General features: G+C 44.7%; 2 protein-coding genes across 10 annotated transcripts in view; one reads left to right on the forward strand and one right to left on the reverse strand.

Annotated features, from left to right (window-relative positions):
- The window catches only part of LOC111253430 (uncharacterized), a 440,857-nt gene that overhangs the window by 220,498 nt on the left and 192,645 nt on the right, over nucleotides 1-27,714 (reverse strand). The window lies entirely within an intron of this gene.
- The window catches only part of LOC111253425 (RNA-binding protein Musashi homolog Rbp6-like), a 317,203-nt gene that overhangs the window by 122,201 nt on the left and 167,288 nt on the right, over nucleotides 1-27,714 (forward strand). For both annotated transcript variants that reach the window (XM_086992763.1, XM_022812771.2), the window contains exons 4-5: nucleotides 13,696-13,780; nucleotides 20,083-20,124. In XM_086992763.1, the coding sequence (XP_086848889.1) occupies nucleotides 13,696-13,780; nucleotides 20,083-20,124 (127 nt within the window). The remainder of the gene's footprint in view (nucleotides 1-13,695; nucleotides 13,781-20,082; nucleotides 20,125-27,714) is intronic.

Here is a 27,714-nt window from a genome sequence, read left to right on the forward strand (position 1 = left end):
TATTGAAAAAGAAAATGAAAGTAGAAACCGCCACTCGACGTTACTATATAATAATTGAAGTCATCTTATTTTTTTCATTTTCATAACCTAGTTAAATCTCTCGATTGGTAGAACCGCAATACTCCAGACAACAAGTGTACGAACTTTTTGCATAGGGTCGACTATTTCCACGAACGTTTCTTTCTATCTTGGATTTTGTCAGCCCGCGGAGTGAAATAGGCGGTAGCGGCAGGGGCTTGAAAGGAGAAAGTCATTACCCACGTCTTATAGGTTCGAATTTGTTAATGGAGTAAATTGTTATCCATTCAAGCGCTACGCCTCTAGAACTCATATTGTCAACTCAGCAATAACACAAAAGCCAAAAAAAAATTATCATTGTACGGACGCTTTAACGACCTGAAGTTATAGTTGTAATAAATGATTAGACCTATAATTATAGGTCTAATTCAAGCATGGCTTTTAGCTTCCTCAAAAAACCGAAAACCACCTATGCTTCCATCCAAAACAATACTTTTGACTTAGAGCTAGCAGTCGTAATTTGGGGAAGACCGGCAGAAACAACTACCCATGGAAAATCCTCGCGAACGCCGTAAACTACTGAACCTGTTCGTTCGTTCGTTCGTTCGTGTCCTAATTCAGGTGCCGCTTTGCCAGGCACCCGCCTTGTGCTAAGTTAACTTGTCTCCCTCGCTCCATTTGTCCATCCCACCGAGTAGTTGTCTTAACAAACTAATTTCTTGGCATGACTACCCACCAGGTGTCCGATGCTGGGAAAAACCCGGCACTTTTCTTTTCAGCATTGCGACTTCTCGCCTCACGTCCCATCAGCCCGGCTTTGACTAGTTGTTGGTTAAACTGGGTCTACTAACCATCGGCTTGCTATAGTAATTAACCTGAAGTCGCGGTAGCAAGTAGTTGAAACAACTTTTAGGCTACCTAACCTTAAAAAAAACATTTTTGTAGCCAGCCTAGCAATCAGAAGATCACATTGGCCCGTGCTGTACGACGTATGAATGGGTTGTAAGGCTTAAGTTAGGGTGAGACTGGAACGACTCCAAGGTCACAGCATTCACTCTTTAAGGGAGCCATGGCCTCATACCATAATTGTCAAACGAAACGACCTGCGCACAAACCCATACGCTATTTTACCAACCAGCTATTATCCATCCAACATGCCATGCTATTCATTCATCGAATAAGTTGTTAATTACGCGATATAGACGAATGTCTGTATTTCTCATTCAATTTGTTGTACTCTATTTTCCTACGATAGGCCACCACCTACACTCAGTCGTCGCCCTTAGATCTCGTAAATTAATTAACATTACGGAAGCCAAAGTTCTACTACAGATATTTTGCCATTGACAACAGATGATAGGAAAGGACTTGGCGGTTCACCCGTGTAGACCCCTAGACCTCACTGGTGACCTGCTCCAAAACAAACCTACCATCAGAATTGAAAAGCTTACGGTAAGAATATCTATGACTACACAGACGCATTGTATGAATCTTCAACTACGCAACGATATTTCTCTGTGAGAAGTCTCACCCCGTTTGTCTTGCAACTAGCCTCCGTACGGGTCAAGGGGCCACAGAGAGGCAATCGGTGTGCACAGTAACGATTAAAGATATAGTTCTGTTATTGTAGGGTGCTTAGAACATGTTGATTTATGATACGAAAAGAGAGATTTAGAAAATTACACGTTTCTGGCCGCTACTATTATAATTTTTATTGAAGTCTTCAAGTTATATAGATAGCATGTTAATGAAGATTAGAACATTTGTTCTAGGCATTAGAAGCGTTCGTGTTTCCCAGTAATTACGAAGTTGGTCCGGAAATCACACGCATTTATATGTTATTTATAGATTTTCTTTGTTAACAACAATACTCGATTAATTCTCACTCAATAAATACCAATAATAATAACTATAATGGCGTCCAAATCACCTGTATTCGTCATATATTATATTTACGTAAAACGCTCTACGTAGCCGAACACGTAAGCATTCATCCCTATATGTGTAACACACACAGACAAAAATATAATATAAATTGTCGGCGTATTTATTTTCTGCAGTTGGTGGGCGTCGCAGCCAGATCTAATTGCGTTCAATGCTATTACGATAACGATAATTTATCTTCGGTGTCGGCTCTGCAGCTCTTCGTAGACTCGGGAGCAGTGTCTAGCTACTGAAAGCTAGAGAAGCTCAAGTCCCGAGCCTATTCTCGGCTGACTAGGCTGTTTTGGGTTGGGGGCACTAAGGGGAATGCCGTTGGAAGTCGACATGCAGCAGGGATTAGGGTGGCTTGAAAGTTAATCGCAGTCGCTGAGCGTCCAGCGTGGGCCGCTCGCCTGGAGAGGCTAACAAAGACGGCGGAGGCGAAACGCTTTGAGCAAGGTTTGGCTTGGGTTGACTCCGGGTGCCGACGGGCGTTTCAGATAGGAGGCAGATGGGATAGTCGAAAATGAGACGTTAGCATGGGGTGAGGCGAGACGGCTGCTATACGACACAATTATGATTCAAAGTTCCAATTCCGCACGCATAAATGCGTTCATAGTAGTGTACATAAACGTTGCTTGAAACCGCCAGTTACTGGCCGTCCGTTGTCCTACCGGCGCAGTGGCCTGAACGGCTGCCGCAGACGGGGATTGGCGGTCTGGGCTAAGCTCAGTAAGACACCGTGAAGCATCTGTGTGTCCTGTCCTTCACACAATATGTTCTCGTTGTTGTTGACGGTGGTAGTTCGTTGGTAGCAATACTTTAGCAGGAATATGCTATCGCCGGCCTGCTAAGTGGATGTAGCTATGGTAATTGGTTCAGTTGGGGATTAGAGACTCAGCGTATGAACCGTCGAGTCGGTGGGGGACGAAAGCCAAGGAAGCACCAGCAAAAGCAGTAGCGAACGGTCGACGCTGCTAGTTCCTCTTACGAGAGGAGGTGCTCTGTTGGGTTTGCCACTACCTAAAAAACGCGTCCGTCCTCAATAACGAAATGGGTTAGGCATACCAATAACAATAATGATAATAATAGCAATAAAATTTGATTGTTCTGCCGGGAATGCATGTCTTTGTCGACCACGATTATTCTACGTACATATGACTGACTATTCGTCATATTTTTTTTTGGCGACCGATTATCATTGCTTGCTTCGTCATCTGACGGTCATGACGTTACTTCAACGTCAATAATACGTGATCGCATTCTTCATGAAAAGTTATTACAAGAAAGTTTATTTTTATTTGAAGCAGGGTTATTTTTTTCTGCAAGTATATTCCTTGTTACGTATGTATCCGTCTATAGGGTCTATTCCTTCTATTGCTACAACTGCCGTCACCGTAGCTGTTGCTGGGTGCAATGAGGCACTGATTACAGAAACAGAAGACCGGGTTTCTTGTTCATGCCTTGTGAACCCGCTCGAGTGTGAATGTCCGCGTGCCTGGCGTATTATTGCTCAATACACGGATGTCTATCTTGTGATCTGTCAGCCCACTTAGCAAACTATTAGAAATAGATGTTCTTCTCATTGATGCCGACAATGATAGTTCCGTCGCTGTAAAACACTGTTGACTGTTTGATCTGCGGGTATTCCCATGTTGATCTCGACATAAACGGCCCTCAACGATAGAGAGGGACGGATTTAATCGAGGTGGTTACAACAAAAGCGGCCGCAGCGCTTCATGCTACAGTTTTCCTCATTTTATTATTACTAATGCATTTGTAGAGGCTGGCGTAACCCGGCTAAACAAACTACAGTTCAAAAACGTCAGCAGATAACTAGGCCGGAGCACCATAAAAAAGCAACAATACATAAACCGAGTCGACTACCTGTCTGAATGCCCTTTCAGCCCGCAAACAAATAGAACGTTCTTTCTGCTGCGAAAGATTATATATATATATATATAATACGGATGGTCTATCTTTTCCATTTATCTCTATTGGTTATTCGCGTTCATTTGTTGTTATTCGATCTAAACGCGTTCCCGTCTCCTCTGCACCTTGGTCGTGATACTTTCAGCTTTAATAGAAATCGTTGCAACATTAGCGTGGCTATATATAAGTGTTGCGCTGAAACAACTGAACACCCGGTTGACTGTGTCCACCAGTTAAGACTGTTGTAACGTTGTCGTTTACAGCCCAGCCCAGCCCAGCCCAGCCCGCCGTCGCGATTTAACGACGTCGAGTCTATTTTGTCAAATACCATTCGCCGGTCCGCTCATCACAGTAGCGTGGTTTGGCGTCAACAAATAGTCCGTTAGTACGATAAGTATACGTGGCTATCTACTGCTCGCCGATCGTCTATAATGGCCACGTTTAGTTGTCGCGTTGCTAGCCGCTTTTGTAGTACAGCAGGGGCTTTCATGACAGTTAGAACGATGCCCTACGAATAATAACAATCATGCTAATGTATAATATATATACATAAGGTATAATGATGGCATCGGGCTGCCTGCTGCGGTGATTACGGTTGCTGGATTCTACGTATTGTGTCTTCTGTTAGCGGTACGAGAAGCCACCGACCTGTCGTAGCAAAATGCATTAGGGACACGACTCACTGTTGGCGGGTCGCGTGCAGGACTGATGCACCTCGCCTTTACTCAGGTCTCAGCATTGTTTTTCTGACTGACAACAGAGCACATGATAAAGTAAAAGTACCATAGAGAAAATGAATAGCCAATTAGCCATAGCAACATCCGAATTATTTGATATTTTCTTTAGTCGCATCTAGCGCCAGTTGGCATCAGGTCGTGGGCAGCTGCACTGGAGGTTATCTCTGCCACTGTTCCTCTAGAGTACCGCGAAATAAATTAGTATATATATATATATATATATATATATATATACGTAGATGTGCATTTGTGTAGTAGGAGCATTCTAAAACGTTGCTTGATTAGTTCTAGTAACCCAATGTGTTCCCTGGTAATTGTTTTATGGTCAGGGCATCCAGTGATATTGCTGTGGCCTCAATTATTGACAGTACGCTCGTGTCGGGTTTGGGAAGATGACAATAGACTGTGAGAAAGAAATTCTCGTTCGGTTAGCATCTGCAATTTCTCATACTCCTTAAAAGGAAGACTTGAAGAAATACAAAAACCCCTCTGGGAGACTGAAACGTCTCCGATATAGGTATTTAGTCAACCAGTCTTACGTTCTGATTACATTTAAACACGGAAGCGTCGTCATAGAAACAGGCGTTCGATGTAAATAGACAAAGCTTAATCGAACGGCGAGTCAGGAACGAGACCGAGGAATAACGGTTGACGATTAGCGTTGACGAAGTCGTATGCGAACTCATGTTTTTGGTAAACTCAAGTCATTTACGTTTCCATGTGAGGGGGGTCATCGCAGGCTTGTATGGTTGCCGCCATTATCTTTACTTACGCTACTCCTTTTGCAATTCCAGCGAAAGCGGCCAAATCAGATGCAAACGCAAACTCTGTCCTTTCGCCTTTTTTTTTTATCTTTTCTCCTCGTCCCTATATTTCTTTCTGGGTTTGGTTCATGTCAATCCGTGTCGAACAGATCAATTGGGTATTTGTTGCAGCTGATCACTAGCAAGCCGTCCTGCCTCGAACAGTTGGCTGACAACTGTACAGACGTCAGCAGTGGCATACGCGCTGGTGCCCCTGAGGACCGCTCAAGGTCTTCCAACATCGGCAGCCCCATAGCTGTGGTCCCCCCCTCGCCCTTCATATAATCAAGTAGTGTTGCAGCTGGCGGCGACAGCATAGTGATGATGCGGTTCTCTGCTAACAAAGCCGAGATAGACCGTCACTACCACCGTCGCTGCTGTTGAAGCTTACTTTTTACAGGCTCTCTGCACACCCAGTTTTCCCATTTCTCTCAACCGGCCTAACAGGAGCGGCTGAGCTATTGCAACAGAAGCTGGCCTACCACAAGAGCAGCATTTTGTCAAGCAGCGGCCTACTGATCCAGGAGCGATGCCGGAGGTGCTGCAGACTTAGAGCGGTCGGACGCCGTCTCTGCTAAAGTTGCCGTTAGTTATGTGTCTGGCTATAGGCGTTTTACGTGAGATCAAAATGAGAGACGTGAGAGAGAGGGGAAAAACGCGCGTGTGTGTATATTAGAGGGCGTCCAGTGCTGGAGAGGGCCACTGGATAGCTCGGCTGCTTGCTGCTTTGTCGGGCCATTGGCTCCCTCGAGGGCCATCAGAGTATCGGCGCTACTGCTGTTGCTTATGGTACCGACATCGAAATCGCATCGAAGCACCGAGGCTGGGCTGTATCGGGTTCCCGGTCCCGGCAGCTTACAGACGGGCGTTACTCCTCACAGGAATACGGGATACTGGCCGTTCGCTCGGCTGCTTAGGACGAACCTTTCGCCGATCATCAAATGCTCAAGCGGCCGATTTTGCCTGTTTGGGTTGGCCTAAGCGCTAACCGACTACCTTTGCGTCTTGCAGCGTTTTCACTTGTCGGCATTTTCGACAATTGCCTCGTTGCGGCTCTGTATGCAATAGGGATAACAACGGCGCCGACGTTTGCAAAGCCCTAAACATGACAGAGTTGTTTTATGATTACATCGCAGTGGCAGCTCTAGGGTCTCGCAATAACGAACAGGAGCATCGAACTACCTGGACGTCGAGTGGCGCACCCCTGATGGGGATGATGGCGGTAGTCATCGGGCTAGTAGGCAAGTGACTGCTGTACCGATAACAGTTTACGCGTGATGCCGCCTATTCAGCCAAACATTGTCAATACTGCTGCTGCTGATGGAGGTTCTGAAGGCACACATTAAACGAAGGACCGCTAGTAGTTGGTAAAAGCTATAGCTCTGTCGCTTGGTTTGCCAGCGATCGCGAACAACTTCATGCATGCCTTCCTGTCTGTTTATGTATATGTGGCTGGCTATTCGATGATGATGGCCGCAGCGGAGACGGCAGAATCACCTCGCCGTTTTTCTGCGAGTTGTCACGGAAAGAACACTTGTTGCCATTACTACGGCTGTGCAAAATAGTGGCATCCGTTAGGTAGAAAAGCTGTACCTAGTATGTACAGATAAGTGAGCACCATTACGGCGGCCAACACGATATACGGGATATGCGTCGGACGTTAGCTGCGATTCCATCAGTTCTAGCAAATAGCAATCTGGCGTTCTGCTATTAGACTTATACACAAGTTATATTATTCCAATAAGTCGCTTCCTAGTATTGTTAAAACAGCTGATAATACTGCTGCTTCTGTTGTCATAATCTCATAGGAGCCTGTGCGCACTAACTTCTCATAAAGAGTGCGGCGCTCTTTGTTACCGCAGATAAAGAACTTAGTTACTGCGTATCTACTTCGCGTGAAGACTAAGGCGGCCTCGTTTATACTCGGCAATAGTAAAAGGCTAATAGATAAATAGTTCTATGAAAAAAAAACCGTGAACTTTGTTGCAGAATTTTGAAGCATGTTCAGGGCATTGTTTCAGACATGAGTAATTGTAGCTATGTAAACATGTAATTGTACGTATCTACGTAAATATGTATCTACATGAAACCAATGTTTTCTTTCGATAAGTTTCTCAAAACTTAGCTTGGCTCCTGAGAAAAGATTAGATTATCTGATTTTTCATTTAAGGCAAATCAAATTGAAAATTGGGTCGATACGAAACGTGGCCTAATTACGTGATTCAAGATAGCTCTTCGAGTTTTAGGCAATAAAGATGCTCGTGACGTCAATGATGAAAAGAGTGCAGAAAAATTCCTAAACCTTAGAAACTGCGTGAAACAGGAGTCAGCCAGCCGTGTGCTCGTTGTTGCATTACAATTACGCTCTGAGCACCGCAAGCACCCCTACGACGTATATTGGTTTCGACGCGTATTGGATATAAGGAAATACTGAGTTAGCCCATTCTAGATCATTGCAGTTGGGCTAATATGGCCAGTTGTGGCCCCCAACCACTAATTAATCTATAGGTATCTAAGCAATAACTGCTGTTGCACAATTCGTACGGCAGTTGTGACTAATAAGATTTTATTTCAGTGGCTGCTCTGCTCTGTTACGTGCTGTTACGCAAAACTTACGTAAAGACATACGCGCACCCTGTAATCGGCAGTTTCGAAGCACGAGACGGTTCTATACATATAGGCATCGTTCATTGTTTGATTTAGCTTGCGCAAAACTCTAAGGAAAAGCAGTTTTCGATATTTAATGCTTGAAATAGCTTCAGAAGACTTCAGAAGAACGGAAAGTAATTTTTAAATCTTCAATAGCCGCAACAATCTATTAGGTTAGAGAGGACAGCCTCGTGTTCTTTTTCTTGTGGGCCTAGTTAGCTATCTGCTTAAGGGCATTTTAATACCGTCCGATAAACGAGCCTATCAATTACCTGGAAGCCGTGAATATTTTGAGTGGACGATTTCCATTTTCGAAGGGTTCTGTAGCCCTACATAGGTTACGACCTGTCCCTATTGAATTTACTCCCCTCGCAGAGCGGTGCAGCTTTGATCGTGCCTTTATTTGTGTCAGGGCCTATATAGATTAATATTCGTTTTCCAAGTAACGTGACCATATGATCGTGTGCTTCCAGTGCGCACCGTTAAGTCATTTGCTATTTGAGTGCATCGTTTTTCGAACATTGTCAGTACCGCTTTCCTTTGTCATATCGTGTTTGACGCTGTTGGCTCTATTTGCCGAGTGTTTCTGTTTTGGTCGCGAGATCTTTAGGACATGCAAAGGCCAGACAGGCAGATAGAAAACAAAAACTTGAAAGCTTAGCAAGCGGAGGAAAGCGATAACGAGCGACGAGATAGAAAAATCCTGTTCGTCGAAGACGGACCCGCCACACCGACGATGACACTGATTTATCCATTTGATTAGATAAATCCAGTGTTAAGAACATCTATTTAGTAAGCCGGCAACGGGTCCAATGTTGCTTGAATCGTGCGCCGTTTAGCTGACTGCAAGACATTTGTTGCATCGTAACGCAGCACATATAGACAATTTGAGGAATATATGTTATACTGAACACCATATATAGACGTTTTTTTTCAGACCTTTGACGGAGAAACAGGCAAAAGAAGCGTCTAGCCATAGCATTGCTTTACGGCTACTATGAGAATTTGGCTTACCGGGTACCTTCTGACGGTGACTAACGCCATGCTAATTTGTGGATTGATAACATTTGATGGTTTATCTATGTTTATTACGAGATAACTAGAGGGAAAAGATTCGATGTGAACCTTCGTATGTAAATATGTGTTTCATAATTTCATATAACTATACTATATGACAACATATATCTACAATCACCAACAGATATCGAGTGGAATTCGCAAAACGTTTACGCCTTAATAACTTGAATATATCTACACGTTTGTCGGGTTTTGCGTTGTCGTACAAATATGGATCAAGCCATAGGGCGGGTTTCGGGTGAGGCTTGTGTTAAACCGACAGGCAAGCGGCCAAACACCCGCAGATGTCTACTGGATTATAGGGTGGAGGTGGTTAGGGCTGACTGTAACCTACTTGTTTCGGAACGGTTATGGAGTGCAGCGGATCGTTCGTTCAAAAGGGCTACCTCAATTGGGCCGACATGAGAGTCTGCTATGGGCAGGGGAATAGCAGAGTTCGGCAAGCTATTCTGCATAGTGGTAATCGACTCATAATCATTTGAAAGTCAAATATAACAACTATTACCCTATATGAAAATCGGCTGATTTTCATAAACCTGGTCCTGACCAGCTTTGGTATCGCCGGCGATACGTACTATATATAAAGTTGTCCAACGTGAGTGGTTCTCCGACTGCTTTGCCTCACTCATTGCGGTCAGTAGCGATGTTTTTGAGCACCATGAAAACGACAGACAAAACGCAGGCGTATTGTATTTCTGCGAGGAGTATTTGTGGATATGCTAGCATCACTAGTATACCGAAGGTAATTTCATGTGGTTTACTTCAAGGTGTCAGGTCGGGCTTCAAGCTGTCGTCAGTACATAAAGCTCAAGTAAATTATAGTTCGCTATTGACCAATAATTGATCGGTCTCGGAAGTATCTGTAACGTGGCCGTACCGGCACATAAGTGGTTAGGATCAGGCCCAAAAACGCGTACTGTTAAAAATTTTTTAATTATCGCAAACGTTGCAAACAATATATTAGTTGTGCGCCCAGGTGAAGCACGGAGCTTAGCAAAAAAATATGATACGTATAAAATAAATGGGTCACGTCATTTAACGCTGCACGGATCTTCTTTTTACCGTGCTGTACGTGCAGCGTTTTATTCTATAACACATTGGATATATATACAGAATAACAGGCTTTTGTGGATATATAAACAAGGTTTGTTAGGTGGTTGAAATAAGCGTAATGGAACACGGTTTTACATAATATACCAACACTCTTGCAATTGGCTTCCGTAGCTGTTATAGGCCATACCAGAGTTAGTTTACTGCATAATGGAGTTAGAGGTCTTTGTCCGTTGCTGCTATTAGGCTCTACTTTTTGAAAAGGCAGCACATGACGGACTGCGCATGCGCTGGCGTATGCCGATATGATTCTAGGATTTTTATTTCTTGTGCAGGACTTGCAGGGTATAGACTCTCCTGACCTAATAAAACCTAAGTGTGGCCTATTTAATCTTGTTCTGAGTGCGCCCTATTTTTCTGCGTGAAATGTTTGCCTATCGTCGCCTGGTATAGCCTGGCGATTTTTTTTTTCTCATTTCAGCCGTTATCCGACATCGGCAAATCAATTTCATTTGAATTCTCCGATCATTTTTATCGAAATATTATTATTACTATATATTGTTCCTCACCCCGGATTGTTAAACCTTAATGTACAGATAGTAATGTAGCAAGAGCAGAATATCGGTATTTGAAATTAGGTCTTATTCGGCATTGATTTTAACAATAATAGTTAGGATAACATTGTTTCGATAATTTAATCAGGCCCGTCATTAATTATGACCTGCACGTTGAGTAGGCGAACGACATAAATTGTTGAAAATGCTTAAGATTCAGGCTAAGCGGTATGCACAATCTAAGTCCCGTTCTTTCAGCATTTGTGTATTCAGATACGTTGTTACTGTCTCTTACCCAACTAAGGTAATTGTAAGGTTTCTTATGTGCAGAAAGTAGGAAAAAGAAGATGTCAAATGACTTGTATAGTGAGATGTCGAGCGTAGCTCTTCACGGATGCTTCAATATTTGATATGGAACCTGAAAGCGTGGCGATGAAAACTGGCTCTTTTCTCGGTTAAGGAAGCCCTGTTATGATCATACAGTGACTGATGTCATAGTGTTGCAGGCTGCTGGACATATATAAGAGGAGCTTTGGGAGCTTTTCCGAAGCAGCTCAGCAAGACAAGTTTTCGAAGGCGAAGTGCAAGAGGGAAAGCGAGTTGAGGCAACTCGTAGGGTTGATTTGGCACTGGAGATGCAAGATGGGATGCATTGGGGCGGCGAGGAGGCCTGAGGCATTCGGCACTCCAACGGGGTCTCAGGTGGGGAAAGAATCGGCTGAAGCGAGACAAAGCCGCCAGAGAAAAGACTCACCATTGTATCTTGTTGGGGAAGCCGGGAAGCATTCCCGCTTGCTGAAGATGACCACTTTCAGATTTTGCATTGATGGAGATATCGGGTAGGCCAAAAAGAAAGAAGAAACCTAACCTGCAATAGTAGACGCGAACGTAGCCATAGGCAACAGTTGGAACATCTTTTTGGGGTAAACTCGTATGTGAATATGTATTGCGTCAGTCGAGCCTTATGTGGCTTAGGCTTAGGTCAGAACTGTTTACTGGCCTATCAGGTCTTGTCAAGGGGATACAGAAGTGTGCAATCCAGCTATATATACCTTGTGGAAATATAGCTTGTGAAGATCTGGTCAACAACCACTACGTCACAGGTGTTTTCGTGGATTGAGCAAATTTTTCTAGGTGACGTGGTGTAACGTAAGACTGGCGTACGTGACAAATACTTGTTCTTAATAAAGTTATGCTGTTTTTCCAAGAAGAGGGAGAACACTGCTATCAGCAGAACACATATGTGGGGGTCATGAGCGCAAAAACTGCGTTCGTTTGTGCGGGGCTACTTCAGTAGCTCACTTAGTAAGCTCTCAATAATCGTTTCAATTTGGTGCCAGCCGCTCAGGTTCATAGGGTCATTCGATTTTTTCTAGAAGGCTATTTTTGACCGAAAAGTTCTAAACATCATCACTATTTTAACACGTTATGACGATGAATTTCTAGTTGTTTCTTTCCGTCCAAGCCTACGCACTTCGTTTCCTCTATCGATGACACTATTTTCTTTTCTTCAGGTTTACGAAGGAATCGTGGGCGGCGGAAAACGGTTCTACCCATATGATCCCCGTTTTCTCTACGCACGCGCTCCGTCATGTAGTTCGTCGTCGAATCGACCACTCAGAACCTAAGAGTAGAGGATCAGCTATTGTTGGCAGTACATTGAAATTGCTTCGCTTTATTGTACAGCAACAAGTGATATTTTGAAAGGAACTCTCTGTGCCCTTTCTGTTTACTAATTTTGCTGATGCAACTCGACGTTATACTCGACGCTACGCTATAGCATGTTCAAGAGGATAACTAGAAAGCTTACGTGTCAAAAATAGGATGGAATATGGGTAGCAATGACGACAACGCCATCAGCATCGCCACCAACAGCTCTAGCGGTATGAGTCTAATGAAAAATACCCGTTCGTTCCCTTTTGGCATAACTGGAGTTTGGCTAAGGCAACACTCGGGCACCGTTGAGGCAGCCTTCTTTGTACTAGAGGCAGCCTTAAGGGCTAGGAGCACTCTGCGGGGCTGCGTCTGCTACATCTTCGAAGGGAGAACATTCAGTCATCAATATTTTGTTCTTCTATTTTTTTTTCAATAGATGCGCTACCTTCACTACTACTGTTTTTTCAGTTTAGCGTCTTCCTTATCCCAACTCTGTAACTTCTGGGGTGCCCTGCTGATGTGGAGTACGGACCCACGCTGTCGAGCCATCATTGAACCATCTTTGCATCCGACCAGCTGAACTAGCTCGCGGTGCCTTTCTTCGCAATCCTTGAAGAGGTTAAGCCGCTTATTGGCTTAGTAGCTTATTCTTATTGCTATTAAAGGAACTTGTTTTCTTCTCTTCTCAGCAGTTTAACCGGCTTCCGCTTCAGATGGGTACTACCGAGAGAAGCCGTTATATTTTTGCGGTACATACGCCGTTAGACGGTACGTGACGCGTTCGGTCCGTAAAATTTGGTCAAAACTATCGGAATACGAACGGCGACGAGCTTATGAATGCTTCAGCAGAAGTACGTGGGGGTGGCAGGGCGCTCAAAGCCAAAGTAGAATCAGTAACAGCTGAAGGCGTAAACAAAATAGGCCACCTCTCATCATACAACAAATGTTTGTTGTGTACAGTAAGACGAAAAACGACCTGTTGTATATTATAGCAGTACGTACAGCTAAAACCTATCCTGTGTAACAAGTCTAAGTGTGCTGCTACCATGGCCGTTACAATGTTCGAAACGCAAGTACCCAATGGCTGTCACTAGTTCAGCACTACGTTTTCTGCATTATTGAATAATTACATTCGAGAACAGAGGTGTTTTTTTAGGTAGCATGGAGTGGTATGATTTAATCTCGCGTTTTTTTCATAACATCACAGTTAATAACAATGTTTACAATAACAATAGTATATATCTTCTTCTGACCGTGACATTTTAGCAATAATTGTATTCATCATTCACCTTACAGGGGATTCGGTTTCGTAACATTCGCCGATCCCGCTAGCGTCGAGAAAGTCTTAGCCAATGGACCTCACGAACTCGACGGAAAAAAGGTTAGTAAATTATAGCTAGCTTACCACACCGTGTACCATAGCAGCGTCCCGCGCCGTTCTTTTCACAGAAGCATATTTACGTCCAGTTCGTATATAGCATCCTATATTATTAACTCAACTACCGGTAATCGACTAGACGGCTTGTATTAGGACATATAACTGTTAATAATATTACGTCTATGAAAAACAATCGCGCAGCCTGTGATTCAAAAGCGTTGTGGGGCGCATGGAAAGGCGTTGCCAATTAGAAAGGGCAGATACATCCTGAAAATAGGAAAAAAAGAAAGATAAAAGTTGAAGTTTTAGTTTGAAGTTAATCTCCTTTTATTCTAGTTATTTAACTTATTATTATTGTTATTTATATACTATAGCCGTAGTATTAGAAAGCAGTCCCCATAATAGCGCTGTAGGTAACGTGTTTGTTTGCTAAACCTCGGGCGACTTGATGGTACCGGTTCAAATCTGCCCGCAGACACAAATTGTTTCACACTGTGAGTCAGCCATCTCAAAGAATGCCTAACGATTTAAATAGCAAGCGTGAAAGACGAAAATCAATACATACAATACATTAACTAGTCGTACGTTAAAAAAAGTAGAAGCAAAAAAAAAAACGTATACTACCTGATCGTGAGCCGGTAGCTAGTTAATTCAACAATGAGAAATACGTTTCGACTTGTCAACAAAACCTTTTCGTAGCCCGCTCAATCAGATAGCGCAAAGATAAAAAGTCGGCTTAATTGCCCATCAAGATATGTGAATGTATCATTGCTTCAGCCCAGAATGTCCTTGAGCAACGCCTAAAAGTTTTCGAGGCCAAGTGAGAAAGCGTGGGGCTACCATAGGGGCTGGCCAGAGCTTGCTGGGGTGGGGCCATTCTGGGCAACGAATAGTTGGAGGACGCTAACGGCGTGCAGGGCCTAACAAGTAGCGCGTATGGAAGAATTAGTCTGCGTCTGGTCGAAAGACCAGGCCCGAAGTCAGTTCCGTCATAGGCCAAGGAGTGTGTTCAATGGCGTAAGCCTACCCCATTTATACTGGTTATAACAAGACGCGCCAGATAGAAACCAGCTATGCCGGCAGGTTTCAGCTATACTACGGCGTCGCGTAGGATGCGCGATTCAACATGGCCGTAACAGTGGGCTGGGACGAAAATCGGGAACTGTTTGACCATTTGAAACGACGAGCGTCAGCAGTCTGTCGCTGTTGTTCAGATTAGGTCAGGGCTTTAGCCGTGCCAACGGAACCAGTCAGCCAGATCAAGGCGCGGTGGTTGGCAAACCTCGCTAAAGACCTTGCAGCAGCTACAGTATATCGGGATTCGCTTAGCTTTCGCAGAGGCCGGAGTCTCACCCTGAACACGCTTTCCGCTTTTCCCCTGTACCTCCAGCCTGGAGCCTGCCACAACCTGCATACTGAAATTATACTAACCCATAAGGTAAATGCGGTTATAGTGCTTGGTCTTGCGGGAGGTGAATGGATCCGTCGACCACCTGACCGACCAGTGTTCATGCTCTCTTAGCGCCATCCGTGCATCTTTGTCCATTTTGAGGATAGACAGGCACACAAAAATAGGATATCGGTATCGGCTTTCTGCTTGCAAAGGTAGCTGCCATTCTTAAACCCTGAATGGAACTACAACCGCTCAGTTTGTGCAGAGATTGACGTAACGTCCCAGCGAGGACTCATAGAAATAGCCGTCTAGTACTAAAAATATATTGCTTCGAGATACTCATCCGTGGGGCAATAATGAAATATCCTGAGTAACCTGCGGATGTTTGATCAGAGACGAGACAAGTAGTTAGGATAAGTATTGCTAAGTCAGTCTAGCTTTAGCGGATAACTGTGTACCGTGGTTAATAATAAAGAAAATAATAATAAAAAAAAAAACTAATCGCTCATCATTTTATATAGTGTATAGCAGGTGCATGCGGTCGTAATTGGTTTTGCTTTGATATACTATTAATCACGTTTTTCTTAGTAACATCCACGTACTTATTATTTCTAAGTACAAAAAGATTCTAGATATGGATATTGGTCTTCCGTTAAATCTATTTAGGGCTTTGAATGCCGCAAAGAAAGCAAGTACTCAATGTCGGACGATTGTTAAGGCTTCGTAAACATGTCAGGACATGTACATGCGTATCTGATATGCGTGAATAGTTGTGTTTGTTGAGAGATGCGGGATAGAGGAACGAATGCTCAATACAATTCCAATAGCACTGTCGCATGCGCTTAATCCGCTCGTCAGAGATCAGACGTCGTAATCACAACCAAACAGCTGAAACTAGATAGCTCCGAGTCTACCGAAGAGCTAGAATAGCTTGGTGTTCAGCGTCCGGTTGAGAAGCCGAGTTGACCTTAAAAGAAGGCTCATTAACGCCGAAATGTCATACTTCCTGACACACCTGCACCGAGAGTTTTGCATGTTGTGGGTCCCGCTTGACCGTCGACTACCCTTCCTCTGAGTGTCGCTCTCCTTCTTTCGGTTTCTCGCGCCTTGCCCTTCATACCTTTTTCTCTCTTCATTTTTGACTTTACCATTATATGTGTCATGTATCAGCGTAGCTGGGATAGGATGAGATGGGCCACACATGTTCGCCTCTGCCATCGTGGTCAGCTAGTTCAAATAGCAGCAGGCGGACTTGTCGATTCTGGGAGAAGTCCTTCCGTCTTGCGACCCCCTGGTGCCTTATATTTGATCGAATGGTGACTGAACGAAGTACGGCGTCAGTTACCTACGATCGTCACCGCAGCCTTCATCTTCGTCGCCGCTATGCTGCTGCGTGCATATTGATCGCCTAGGCAACGTGGCATTAAATCTTTAACGTTTACTACTATTACTTCTGAAGCCGCCACTGTCGGCGGAGCCTTGCTCTACTCAAATAGTTACCTGGTATTGTGACGCGGTGACACGCACGCAGACGTCATTATCACGTTGCATCTATCGACGGTCGTGTGGCGGTGCTCGGCTGGCGAATACGATTAACATAAAAGCGGATAGCAGCGACAAGTGGGTGCATAACGCAATGGATGCACTGAACACTTAGGCAATCACCAGCGACGATAGGGCTGACCCGCAAACATAAACCCGGGCACAGTATAACAGCCTGGCAAATAGGCAAGCAGAAGGGCGGATAGCGCCCATTGTCAAACAGCAGAATATCACAGTAGCGGATGAAATGAGACCATCATTTCGCGTGATCATAGGCACCGTCGCGTCCGTGAACTGTGTCATTTTGCTATCAGTTTGTTCCTTGGCGTTAGTAGCTTACAATCAACTGGATAGTGTGTTTGTCACTGGGTTTAACAGAGAGATAGCTGGGTGTCGTTTTTCGGGGCGTTGGCGTTTGTACAAGAATACAGATTGATACGAAAAGCTGAAACGAAGAGAGACTAGAATAAAAGAAAACAAAAAAAACTGAGCCAAGGTAGGAAACGAAAATTACCAGAGAAGTTATTTACTGCTGTGGCAAAATACGTTGATGAAAATCACTGGAATTAATTAAAAAAAAAAAAATTAGCAAACAACTAATTGACGTTCTATCATTATCGTATGTATACTTTTTATTTTGTTAGTACTACAGCAATGTATTACTAATTGTGGACGAAACTCTCAACAATGGTAGAGACGTAGCAGTTGGAGGACAATATGTTAAGTCCGTTGTCCGTAAGAGTCGACGACTTCGTTCTGGGTTATTAACGCCCTTATCTCTGTTAAAGTTCCCGTTTCTGCCACACATATAACCTAGTTAGGGAGAGCGTTTGTGACCTTGAAGGTCGGTCAAAGCGAAACATCAACAAGGAAGTTGTTTGCGAAACTCCGCACCGATGAACTGCTGACTTTCAAAAGTTTTAGGAACAGTAATAACATAAGCACACACACATTTCCATAGGGTAATACACCTTCTCACTAAGCCATTCTACCCCGTGTTCGCTTCTAAATGGGTAAGTTTGCCAGTTGTGGGATTGCCCACCGCTACCGCCACGCCCGTTACCATCAAGCATGTCTAAGTGAGGTAAAAAAAAAACTCGACTACGTGTAAGGAAAAGTCAATTTAGTTACTCTTGGAAAGCTAGCCATATGCACTAACTCGATCTATGAACTGACGGACATGACACTGGTGTCAACAACGACACCACTGTTAGGCTACGCGACGCAATTAACCAGCATAGAATAAATTATTTATCACAAAATCAATGTAGATTAGGACTTTATACCTATATCGAGAAGGAATAATCAGTGAGGATGCCTGCAAAAGCATCAGTTGTCCTGAAAACAAGACATTGCTACTAAAAAATCAAACACAGCTAATATACACATTGGGCATAGTGTCTGAGAAAAAGTGCCATAATTAATTTGTTTATCTGTGTATGGGCAGGTTTATTCGGTCCATGATCCAGGGATGGTCCAGGAGTGGGCATCATACATACATAAATGAAAAGCAAAACCTGGATCACATGTACTTTGATTCTTTTCATGCGTTTGTTAGAGTACCTTGTTTCTGGCTGACGCAAACGTATCCAGGTGTAGGATAGACGGAATAAGGTACTACTATCTTGCGGTCTGCCGATGTCGGTGGAAAATAAATCGTAAGCTGATTCCGTTGCGGAAATGCCTTGTAGGAGTGGCGGAAGATCCTTGTCTAGGATTCTTATGTGGGTCTCCCCTGCGTATTCATTCTTAATCTTAGAAATGCGCTTCCGAAGAGCGTAGTGCACTGGTTTTACGCAGACGAGCTTAGACTATATGATCTTTAGCAGTCGTTTAAATGTAACGGAGTTATTCCGATAGTTTATCGACCCAATATCAGCACAGTAGGATAAATGCAACAGAAGGCCAATCTTGGCGCTTAAGTATACAGTTTTATTATTTAGTTAGCATGCTTTTGTATACACTTCAAATAATGCTTTTGTTCCAAGGCTAACAATCAGACGTGATCTGAGCCCTAAGTTAAACTTGAACATTTGCATAACTGATATTGTCCGACCCTCGAACTTCTTTTTTGGAGCAATTTTCCATTGCTTTATGTTCACGCAAGTGAAACTTCATGTCACAGTGGTAGATTTTATAGTTGATGTTAGTCTGAGGTTTGAAGTTTTTTTTTTCTTAAAGAAAACATTACATCGACGCAATTAGCAAGATCAGATAAATTCATGCTAACTGTAAAATAACGTCAGCTTCTACTAAGGGCTGGTAACGTCGAAATATATCGTTGGGATTAATCCAGTTTTCATTTTACGTTACAGTAACGTACGAGGTACGTGAAACTATAGGAGCGACACTTAAATACGCGCGGTTAAATAGCTTCTTCTTGCGAGTAGTATGAATGCTCAGATGTTATTCTAAATAATAATTGTAATATTTTCACATATTCATTCAACGGCTATGTTATTTCCTTATACCACTGCATCATGTAATCTTAGTACCCCTTGGACTAACAACAAAAATATCTCCATTGTATCCAGGTGCACTTTACATTTAATTTAAACCAGGTACACACACGGGGCGTGGTAAAAAAAAAAAACGCATATCTAGAAGCAAGCGTTTGTCACACAGGTCTCTTTACACAACACAGCCGTAAACGGATGCTGTTTGAATCACGTACGTTTCAATTTTTCATGCAAGCGGGTCAGATCTCGGAAAAAAACTGTAAAATCTCGTCGGAACCGAAGGTCAGACATAATTATAGGGGGGTGTTCACATGGTTCGTCACCTTAACAGAGGCGCGTCTGCCTAACTATTAGCAGTAGGAACAGCAGTAACGAGGATGAAGCAATTGAAAAATCACCAATTTACGTCGGAAGTGTGCCAATAAAGAACAATGTTAAAGGTCCGAGTGCGCACAGCGTACAGCTATAGTTGACGTGCAGCTTTGGAGCCGACCAGATTTCTTCTACACGTGGTCATTATTGGTAGTCTGGCGTATGAGATTGGACCCTGTGGGTTTCAGCGCAAGTGCGTACGGATAAGCGGAGACTTTTTTCGACGAAGAAGAAGCTGTGATAAGTTAGTTCAGTAAGCCTTTTTTTTTGGGAGGTATGCGCACATATGTTTTTTCGTGAGTTCGTAAAAACTTTAATAAATAGCTTTTCATAAACTTAGCGGGAAACGACAACGGTTATTTTAGTGAGTTCCCGTTGACGTTCATAGATGTCGATGACCGAGCTGTGTTAAAAAAAACCAGGCTTTCGCGATCTGAATTCAAGATGTTCCGTGTTTCGAAATTAAGCACTAAGATATGGATGACTTTATGCTAATGTTGCCTTGTTAACATTCGATTGTTTATTTTCATTGTTTTCAGATTGATCCGAAAATTGCCTTCCCAAAACGCGCACATCCTAAGGTGAGTTCTAATGATGAGTGACCTGAACAACTATATAGAGCCCTTCTGCAATCATATTAGCAGTTAGGTTACTTTGACCGTACACACAGAAACGAAATAGAGAAACGAATAGCAGAAGAATCATCACCGTTTCCTGTACATAAGAAGTCGTAACAATCACCGCACAATACAATACGATTCACCATATTATCTCTGAATCGCACCCAAATTGCTCTACCTAGAGCTTTGCAACTTCTGGCCTGAAGAAGCCTTTTTGCCGGACAACCTTTTAGTTGCAGTTTGCATTTATCGTTCTGCCGAGTTAGATTTACCTTGTCTGGTTTTTGCGAGTTTTGCGTGCACCAGAACTCAAAGACCACCTGTCTCTGTTCCTTAGCTCCTTCCATAACTTGCGATAGGCCGCTATTAGAACAGTTACTAAGTGCAGCAGCAGCATGCGAGCGGGTCCTTGCTATATCACCAAGAGGCACCACCGACGTCGGGCTGCACGGGAGAGAGGGCGGGCAAAGCAGCCGGCTACGAGAAGTGGACTGCGTTGTTGTTAGCGTTCTCATTGTTGCTGTTGTTGTTGTCTTCGTCATCATCATCGTCATTTTTGCCGTTATCGGTCTTGCTTGTAACCCCGTCTGGCCAGAGTCTTCTTGCTTAGTGGGTGGCTTGTTGTATAAAGGGATCTTAGATAAACTCCCGCTCTTGTTATTCTTGCAGTGAATGACTCTGACTGGCTGTGTGTGCGTCTGCGCGAGTAGGTGCGTGTCGATCTCGGTCCTATTGTCTTTCGATGTGCTATTGGTGCTGTGGGCTGCTGTTGTTTGCTACGGCGGCAATATTGAGGCCTTTCGTGTATAGAGTGCATCTGAGGTGTTTGAGCAAGAGGGGCGGTGAGACCCTGACGTAAGAGGTGATGTTCGTGGGAACTACATAGACAAGGCTACAAGGCGAGCCCCAAGCCAATCTGGGTCCAGCCGGCTAACATTTCGTTGGTTGAGCTAGAGTACGAAAACAGAGATAGATATGAGGGAAAATAACGAAAGCAACTTGTCGGATGTTCTCAGCTACTGTTGGGTCCTGGGTTCGGTGGCTGGCTTTGTGTCAGGGCGAGCTAACTGAACTCGATGCCCACGTGGGGCTAGAGCTTGATGTAAAAAGACTAGCGGACGTCAGAACGAGGGGTTTTCGAAGATGAGCGTTAGGTTAGCGTTGATGTGCCTCTAGTCTCCTCTTACCAAAAAAGGTAAGCGCGAGGCGTATGGGAGAAAACAGCAGAAGCAGCAATGGTGCAAACTGTTGTAACGGTACCGCTAACCGATAAGGCGGACCTTCGCTCACGCGTGCGCTCGCGGAAAGAATGGCAAAGTGAGGGAAACGTAAGGATCCCGAGGTGCTCAACATTAGGTCCAAATGGCCCTTGCAGATGGTGCCATGTCGAACCACGCAGTTTTCTCTTCAGTCGATCCGTTTCCAGCTACCATACCGTTTCCGAACCTTCACTGCCTAACGCTACGCCCAGATCACCAGGCCTCGTTACCTCTTCATCCTTGCCTATCACCTTCCGCTTCCTCTATATCTTCTAGTGGCCCTGAAGGCTCATAAGGCCTGCGCAAGCCGTGCCACCTATTTACCGTTAGCCAGGCAGCATCGCGGTAACGGCTAGCATTGCTGCTTTACGGCTTGGTATCTGCATTAGAAGCACTCGAAAACCTTCACAGCCTATGCCGGTGTAGTAGTATCGAGCTCTTCTTGCTTTTTGGTCTCCTTTGCTTCCTTGTTCCCTTGGGTTGTCTGCTTTCCGCATTAGATGTCAGCCAACGGTGCAGATCGCAGCAGATCTTCCTCTATCAGTTCTTCCTTCTGCTGACGCACTGTTTTTGCTTTCCAGTTGGGTCAGATACCGCTACTGGTGCCAACGGGCAGTCGCCGAAAACAATGACAGTCGAGTTCGAGTAGCTTGTTACCTACGATCCAGGTTAGCAGACTACAGCAGACACAGCATAAACCTGTACGCTACGGAAGTTAACAATTTGTCCGTCCTGCTGTGTCCGAGGAATGGCAGGGGCAAACTCTTCTGCCTCTTCTGCGAGGCCTCTTCACAGCAAAAGATACTTTTTTGCGTAGCTGCTTTGTCGAAAATCACCTTCAATAGGAACTCATTTACAAGAGGCTGATGTCGCCGATTTTTGAAATTTTTTACGTTTCACCACATTTATTAGATCTATGAAGTAAGAAAACCACTATAGGAATAGTATTTGTAGCGTCACGGCTGTAGCGGTAGTGTCAGAAGGTACTAGAAAACATTGATGCGATCAGCATCAATCAATGCATTCAAGCAATTAATGTAGTTTTCGCTATCCGATTTGCGATTACGCCGCAGAATAAGCCACTTCATGAGCGACTTTATCGTAATAACGCCGGCGCTCTTTGCCGTGCGAATTTAGTGAGCACACGAAAAGTCCTCTAAGGCGACACTCATACAGCGCATAAAGCCAAACTGGGCGAGAGATCACCGATTTCCCATATATAACACCGTTGCATTATAGTGCTTAGCTAGCACTTTACTAGCAGCCTATTATGTTATTTTCCCCACGCACCTGTCTCTCTCTATCTCTCTGATGTGTGCCTACGTTGCCTGATGAAAATCGGGATGTAGGGGAAATGTATCGAAGAGTTGTTAGTGTGCTGGAGGATTGTTACTGGTTCCACCAGTCCCGGCCACGCAGTCGAAGGAAAGTACGAGTCAGGCCGCCAGAGGTCCCCTACCTCATCTAATCGGAATAGATCGAGGAGCAAAGCTGAAGTAGAAACCGGTAGGGGACGTATGTCGTGTATAAATCGAGCGACGCCAACGACGAAGGCAACGGTGGTGACATCGTGTTTGATGTAATGTCATAGAAAAGGAAAAGGAAAAATGGAGACGAGGTAAGAGAAGCGAAACAGTTTGTGGGTGAGCCCCTTACAATCATTTTCATTTCTTTCTTGGTCATAAAGGACACGGAAGCGGTTGAGTTTATGCTTTTCGCAAGGATTGGAAGCTGCAGCCGACCTGACAGCACGGAGACAGGCTTCAAACAACTAGCCAGCGACGAGGGAGATATCCTCCCTTACGGGCTTTATGTAGGTCAGCTTTTGGATCAGGCGATTCGTACTCCTGAATCCTACTTCCTCTCACCGCTGTGCCTTTGCCGATGATAGGGCGGCCTTCGCTGTTAGGAGGCTGCGACAGGCAGTTCCGCTGACAGCTCGTCCACCGATCGTAGCAGTGCTAGTAGTGGCTACGGGGCTTCCTGCTGCTATGCTCTGGCTGGCGGTAAGTGGTAAACATAGCTTTGTTCCACGAACGAAAAAGACAGCCGGCGCAAGAAAAGAGATCTGAAGGTAGGCAGTACAACGATGGTGCTGGCTGTGGCGGACGGACGGTGCCGGCTTAAGTGCTTCTGTTTCACCTTGGGGACTTGATTCGCTCACCACCACAGCCTAGGTATATATTCACTTGTATAACTTGACCACTGCTGCTGAGTATTCACTGTATTTTATAATGTACGGAATAATGCATAGTATCGTGTGTAGGCACTAAGAGCAAGAGCAGTTGACAAGCGCAAAAGAAATACTGACCATCTGCCGGCGGCTGCCTGGCATCGGACTCTGTTAGTTACCCGATTCCCAATAGCATTATCCCGTTTGGGTTTGTTGGCTTGAAACGCCTTTCGTTTCATCGCTGCAATGTCACAGCATGTGACTGAGTGTAATCTCCTGCGAATGGAAAGAAGGCTGTTGTAGGATACGCGGGGCGAAAGAAGAAGTAAGCGCAAACTGAATTGTCTGAAGCATCTTCCTGTCTGCGCCTGCTTACTGCACAGTGCTATGTTGCAGGCGTGTGCGCCATGTGAAATTGGTGTACGTAAGCATGCAGCCTGAGTACAAGATAGAAGACGCTAAAAGAAGCTTCGAGGAGGGATCCAGGCAAGTCAGGTAGGAAGCACGAGGAACGCAGGGTAAATAGCAGACTGGCTGGGTGGGTAGAGGATTTGAGACGCCTCGACTCTGCTCAACTGGTTGCGGTATGAACTTCTGCCTGTTTCGGTGCTGCCGACACTCCCGCAAGGAATGAAAATACATTCCGAAAATAACGACAATGCACCCCACCAGACTACACTGTTCTTTTCTGTTGGTGCTGTTCCCTTAAATCGTAATGAAAAGTGTACTTGATGCCGGATCCGACTCTGGATGCAACGCCCTGGGATGGAAGTGGGGTGTGACAGTCTGTCGGATGGGTAATCGTTCTTTTTTGCACATCTTGGTCCAATACCAGCAACAGCACTATCGTTACTACCGATTTCTGAGAATCTAGTCCGACACTTGTGTTTTTTCTCCCGTGTTCCTTTCAGGTTTTCTATGCGAACTTGTCCTGCCTGCCTGCCGTTGTCCTTCTTTTTATTCAGCTGCAACATACGGTGTGAGGCGTATATACATCATGTTCGTATTAAATGTAGCTGACTAGGCGTCCAGGATGGTTTGCGGACGAGGAAACAGCATTGTCGTTTTTTTTTTTTGGTGCGGAAGCCACGAAAGTCATGTTGACACTCGGCGAAGGAGCTGGCTCACCAGCGGTGGTTTGCTGACACCGTCACTTGCCAACCAGCCTAGAAGTTCGGCGCTTCGGCAACATCAGTAGCAGTAGGAAAAATCTTTTGTTAACGTTGAACAGCTAAAATGGCAGTTAGGAAAACGGAAAAAAAGGGAAATACCCTTAAGCAAGTGCTTGTCACCTCCGTTCCGTCTCCTCAGAACATACCCCTTTTCGCTCAAGGAAATGTGGCTAGCGACAGCACAGTCAGGCAAACAGATGAAGCCTGTTTGGGCCCTGTCTTTCTGCCGTGTCGCAAGCTAGCTGGTAGTTCAGACCATCCGCAAGCTACCGCAGCAGACCTAAGCAAACTCTTAGGTCTACTGCGGCAGCCAGTAAGCCATGAGTAGGCCAGAGATGCCCATGCTAACGCCAGGCGATTGTTCGGGCAAAGCTGGCCGAACCTTTTTGTGCTTTGCTTCGCCCATACGTCCTCGTTGCTTACGCCGCTTTTCCCTTCCTCACGTCATCTTCCTCCGTTTTTCCCTTATGCAACTTCTTGCCTTTGCGCGTACAATGTACTCTGCCCTGTACAAGGATAGCAGTGGGCTACGGCAAGATCATGGTAAAGTTACTAAGCTAGAAAGAACTGGCCTGCTTGTCTAGAAATCATGAAAAATGAGTGAGTCTTATTAAAACTACCACTCGGCCTTCTTACTGTTTTTCCTTCTAGATGCCACTGATGTGCTCGGCGAAAATGTGCGATCGTGTTTGAGGTAGAGCTGCTGTAGGTACAAATTTACAAAAGGCGAGAAAGAAAGAAAGAGAGAGAGAAGTGGACCGTATTATGGCAGGAAAGCCCCCACAGGACGGACGAGCCACGAGCCTCTTCCGTGACCTAAATAAGGCAACCCAGAACGGATAGGAGGCATCCTCATCCCTTTTTTTGGCGACGCCGAAGAGATGATGTCAGGGATGGACGTAAAGGAACCTACCACTATTAACCGAAGTTGGCATGAGAGAAAACCTGTGTAGGAAATTATGTCTATTAGCATTTCTGTTATGCAGCAACTACCATGCTTAGTATAGGTGTAGTATCTTTATGACGGAGCTAGGCTTATTTCACGTAGGGTAAGCTGCAAGCCATTGCTAATGCTGATATTTGATGGTCATGTACACTTGTTGTCAAATGCGAAGAACACGCTACATCTGCGTGACCATGTGGTTGAGCCGAAATGAAAAGCGTGGTAGTCCTAAACCGTCAGAATCCTGCAATAGCAGCGAACTCCTCCGGCAACATTAATCTAGCGAATACGCACTATAGAAGCCCACCATCTCCTGCATATCCGGCTATATGTCAATACGGTAGTGGTCTTACATTTCCTATGCATCGAGTTAGTGCAGCACTGGAGAAAGAAACCTTTGCGTAATATATCCTAGCATTTTGGCACATCGACGACCACTACACAGACCCAGCTTGAGCGGGTTCTCTGAAGAAACAGACCACGAAATGTGTTACATGCCCAACTTATATTTCCGAGCGTTTTTTCGTCCTATCACAGCTATTGCAGCTACTGTTGCAGTTACCCCATCAAAGACTATTATCGCAACTACAATTAGTGTCAGCAGGACCGTCTTGTGGTTCACTGCATAATACTGGCACGGTACAGAGCACATAGAACATTGTTTCCGTGACGCATGGACAAATATACGTTGCGCGGCTGGAAGCGAATATGGCACTACCAACTGATTTTGGTTTAAATTTGCCGCCAGCGGCAGGCCTGTGCTGTTGCCAACAGCTCGAGCGCTGGGATGGCAATGCTAGAATAGCTTAGCCTGGCTTGGCTAGCTGGGCCTATTGATGGAGCTTGTAACCAACATCCTACGCGTAGATAAATAAAAAAGGTTCTTGAAGAGTTCGTATCCAAGTCACCTTTCACGTACATTTAAGCAATGAGAATTGTTCTATTGCTGCCAATACTGCTGTCCCTCCATCGCTTTAACGAGATAAGGAGCTTCGATCGTACAATTGCACAGTTCAGTGCGCTTGGTACCCGTTGTAGCAGTTATCTTGTTTGAAGGTGGATCGCGTCGTTCGCTTCGTGCCGCCCTTTCATCGATACCTCCTGTCATGATTCGTTGCTTTCTCTGTTTCTCCATGATTGGCCACTTTACTCCCTATAGAGCTCCGGGTGCGTAGGATAAGATGGACAACTTAATTCAATCATCAAGTGGATCGGCACTGGACCGCAGCAAGGTTGCCAGTGAAGCTTAGCTTGTTCGGTATATCATTGAACGACGGGGCCTTTCGACTTTAGATATGGCTGTTGAGGCAAGCAGTGCGATAACGATATGAATAGATCTAATTTGTTACTTTCCACCTGCCGTTATATCTGCTGTTCGGAAACACACGGTCTAAATGTTGTGTAGGGAGAGTTTCGCCGTTCGACTGACTGGCTGGGATGCCTGCGGCTGATGGACCCTGCTGGCGCCGTTCCGAAAACCCCTCGACGTGGAGCAGTTCATGTTCACGTTTTTTGTCGTCGCTACTCACGGGCCCGTAAGCCCCCACAGGCGTCGCCAAGAATGCATAGGACGTCTATCGAAACTACATCTTCGTCAATAAAAGAGCAAAGGCAGTGTAGACATTCACCAGATCTCAGTGATCTTATTTAGCTAAGATATGCAAGCAACGACATATCTAAACGGATCCAATAACTCAGAAGCAAAGGCAGATGCATTAAGTCTGAGTAACGCTATAAACGCTTGTTGATACCAGAAGGCTACTTATTTAACTTTCCGGTTATGGCTGATAGGGTAGTGAGGCAGGCGTCATACGTTGGTCTTGTGTAAGATTTCAATCTAGACATGTGCGTAAACAATTTTTCGAGGAAAAAAATTTGTATGCAATTAGCAAGTCTATTGACGCGTAATCCTCCGAAAGTAGCAAAAGGCCCAAGAAGCAAGAGAAGACAACCTGAGACCAACACAGTCTACAGGCGGGAATGATACGGATGATATGGACCTGC

Source organism: Varroa destructor, unplaced genomic scaffold (assembly GCF_002443255.2).
Source record: "Varroa destructor unplaced genomic scaffold, Vdes_3.0 BEIS01000006.1, whole genome shotgun sequence".
In the NCBI taxonomy this organism is placed as follows: Eukaryota; Metazoa; Arthropoda; class Arachnida; order Mesostigmata; family Varroidae; genus Varroa; species Varroa destructor.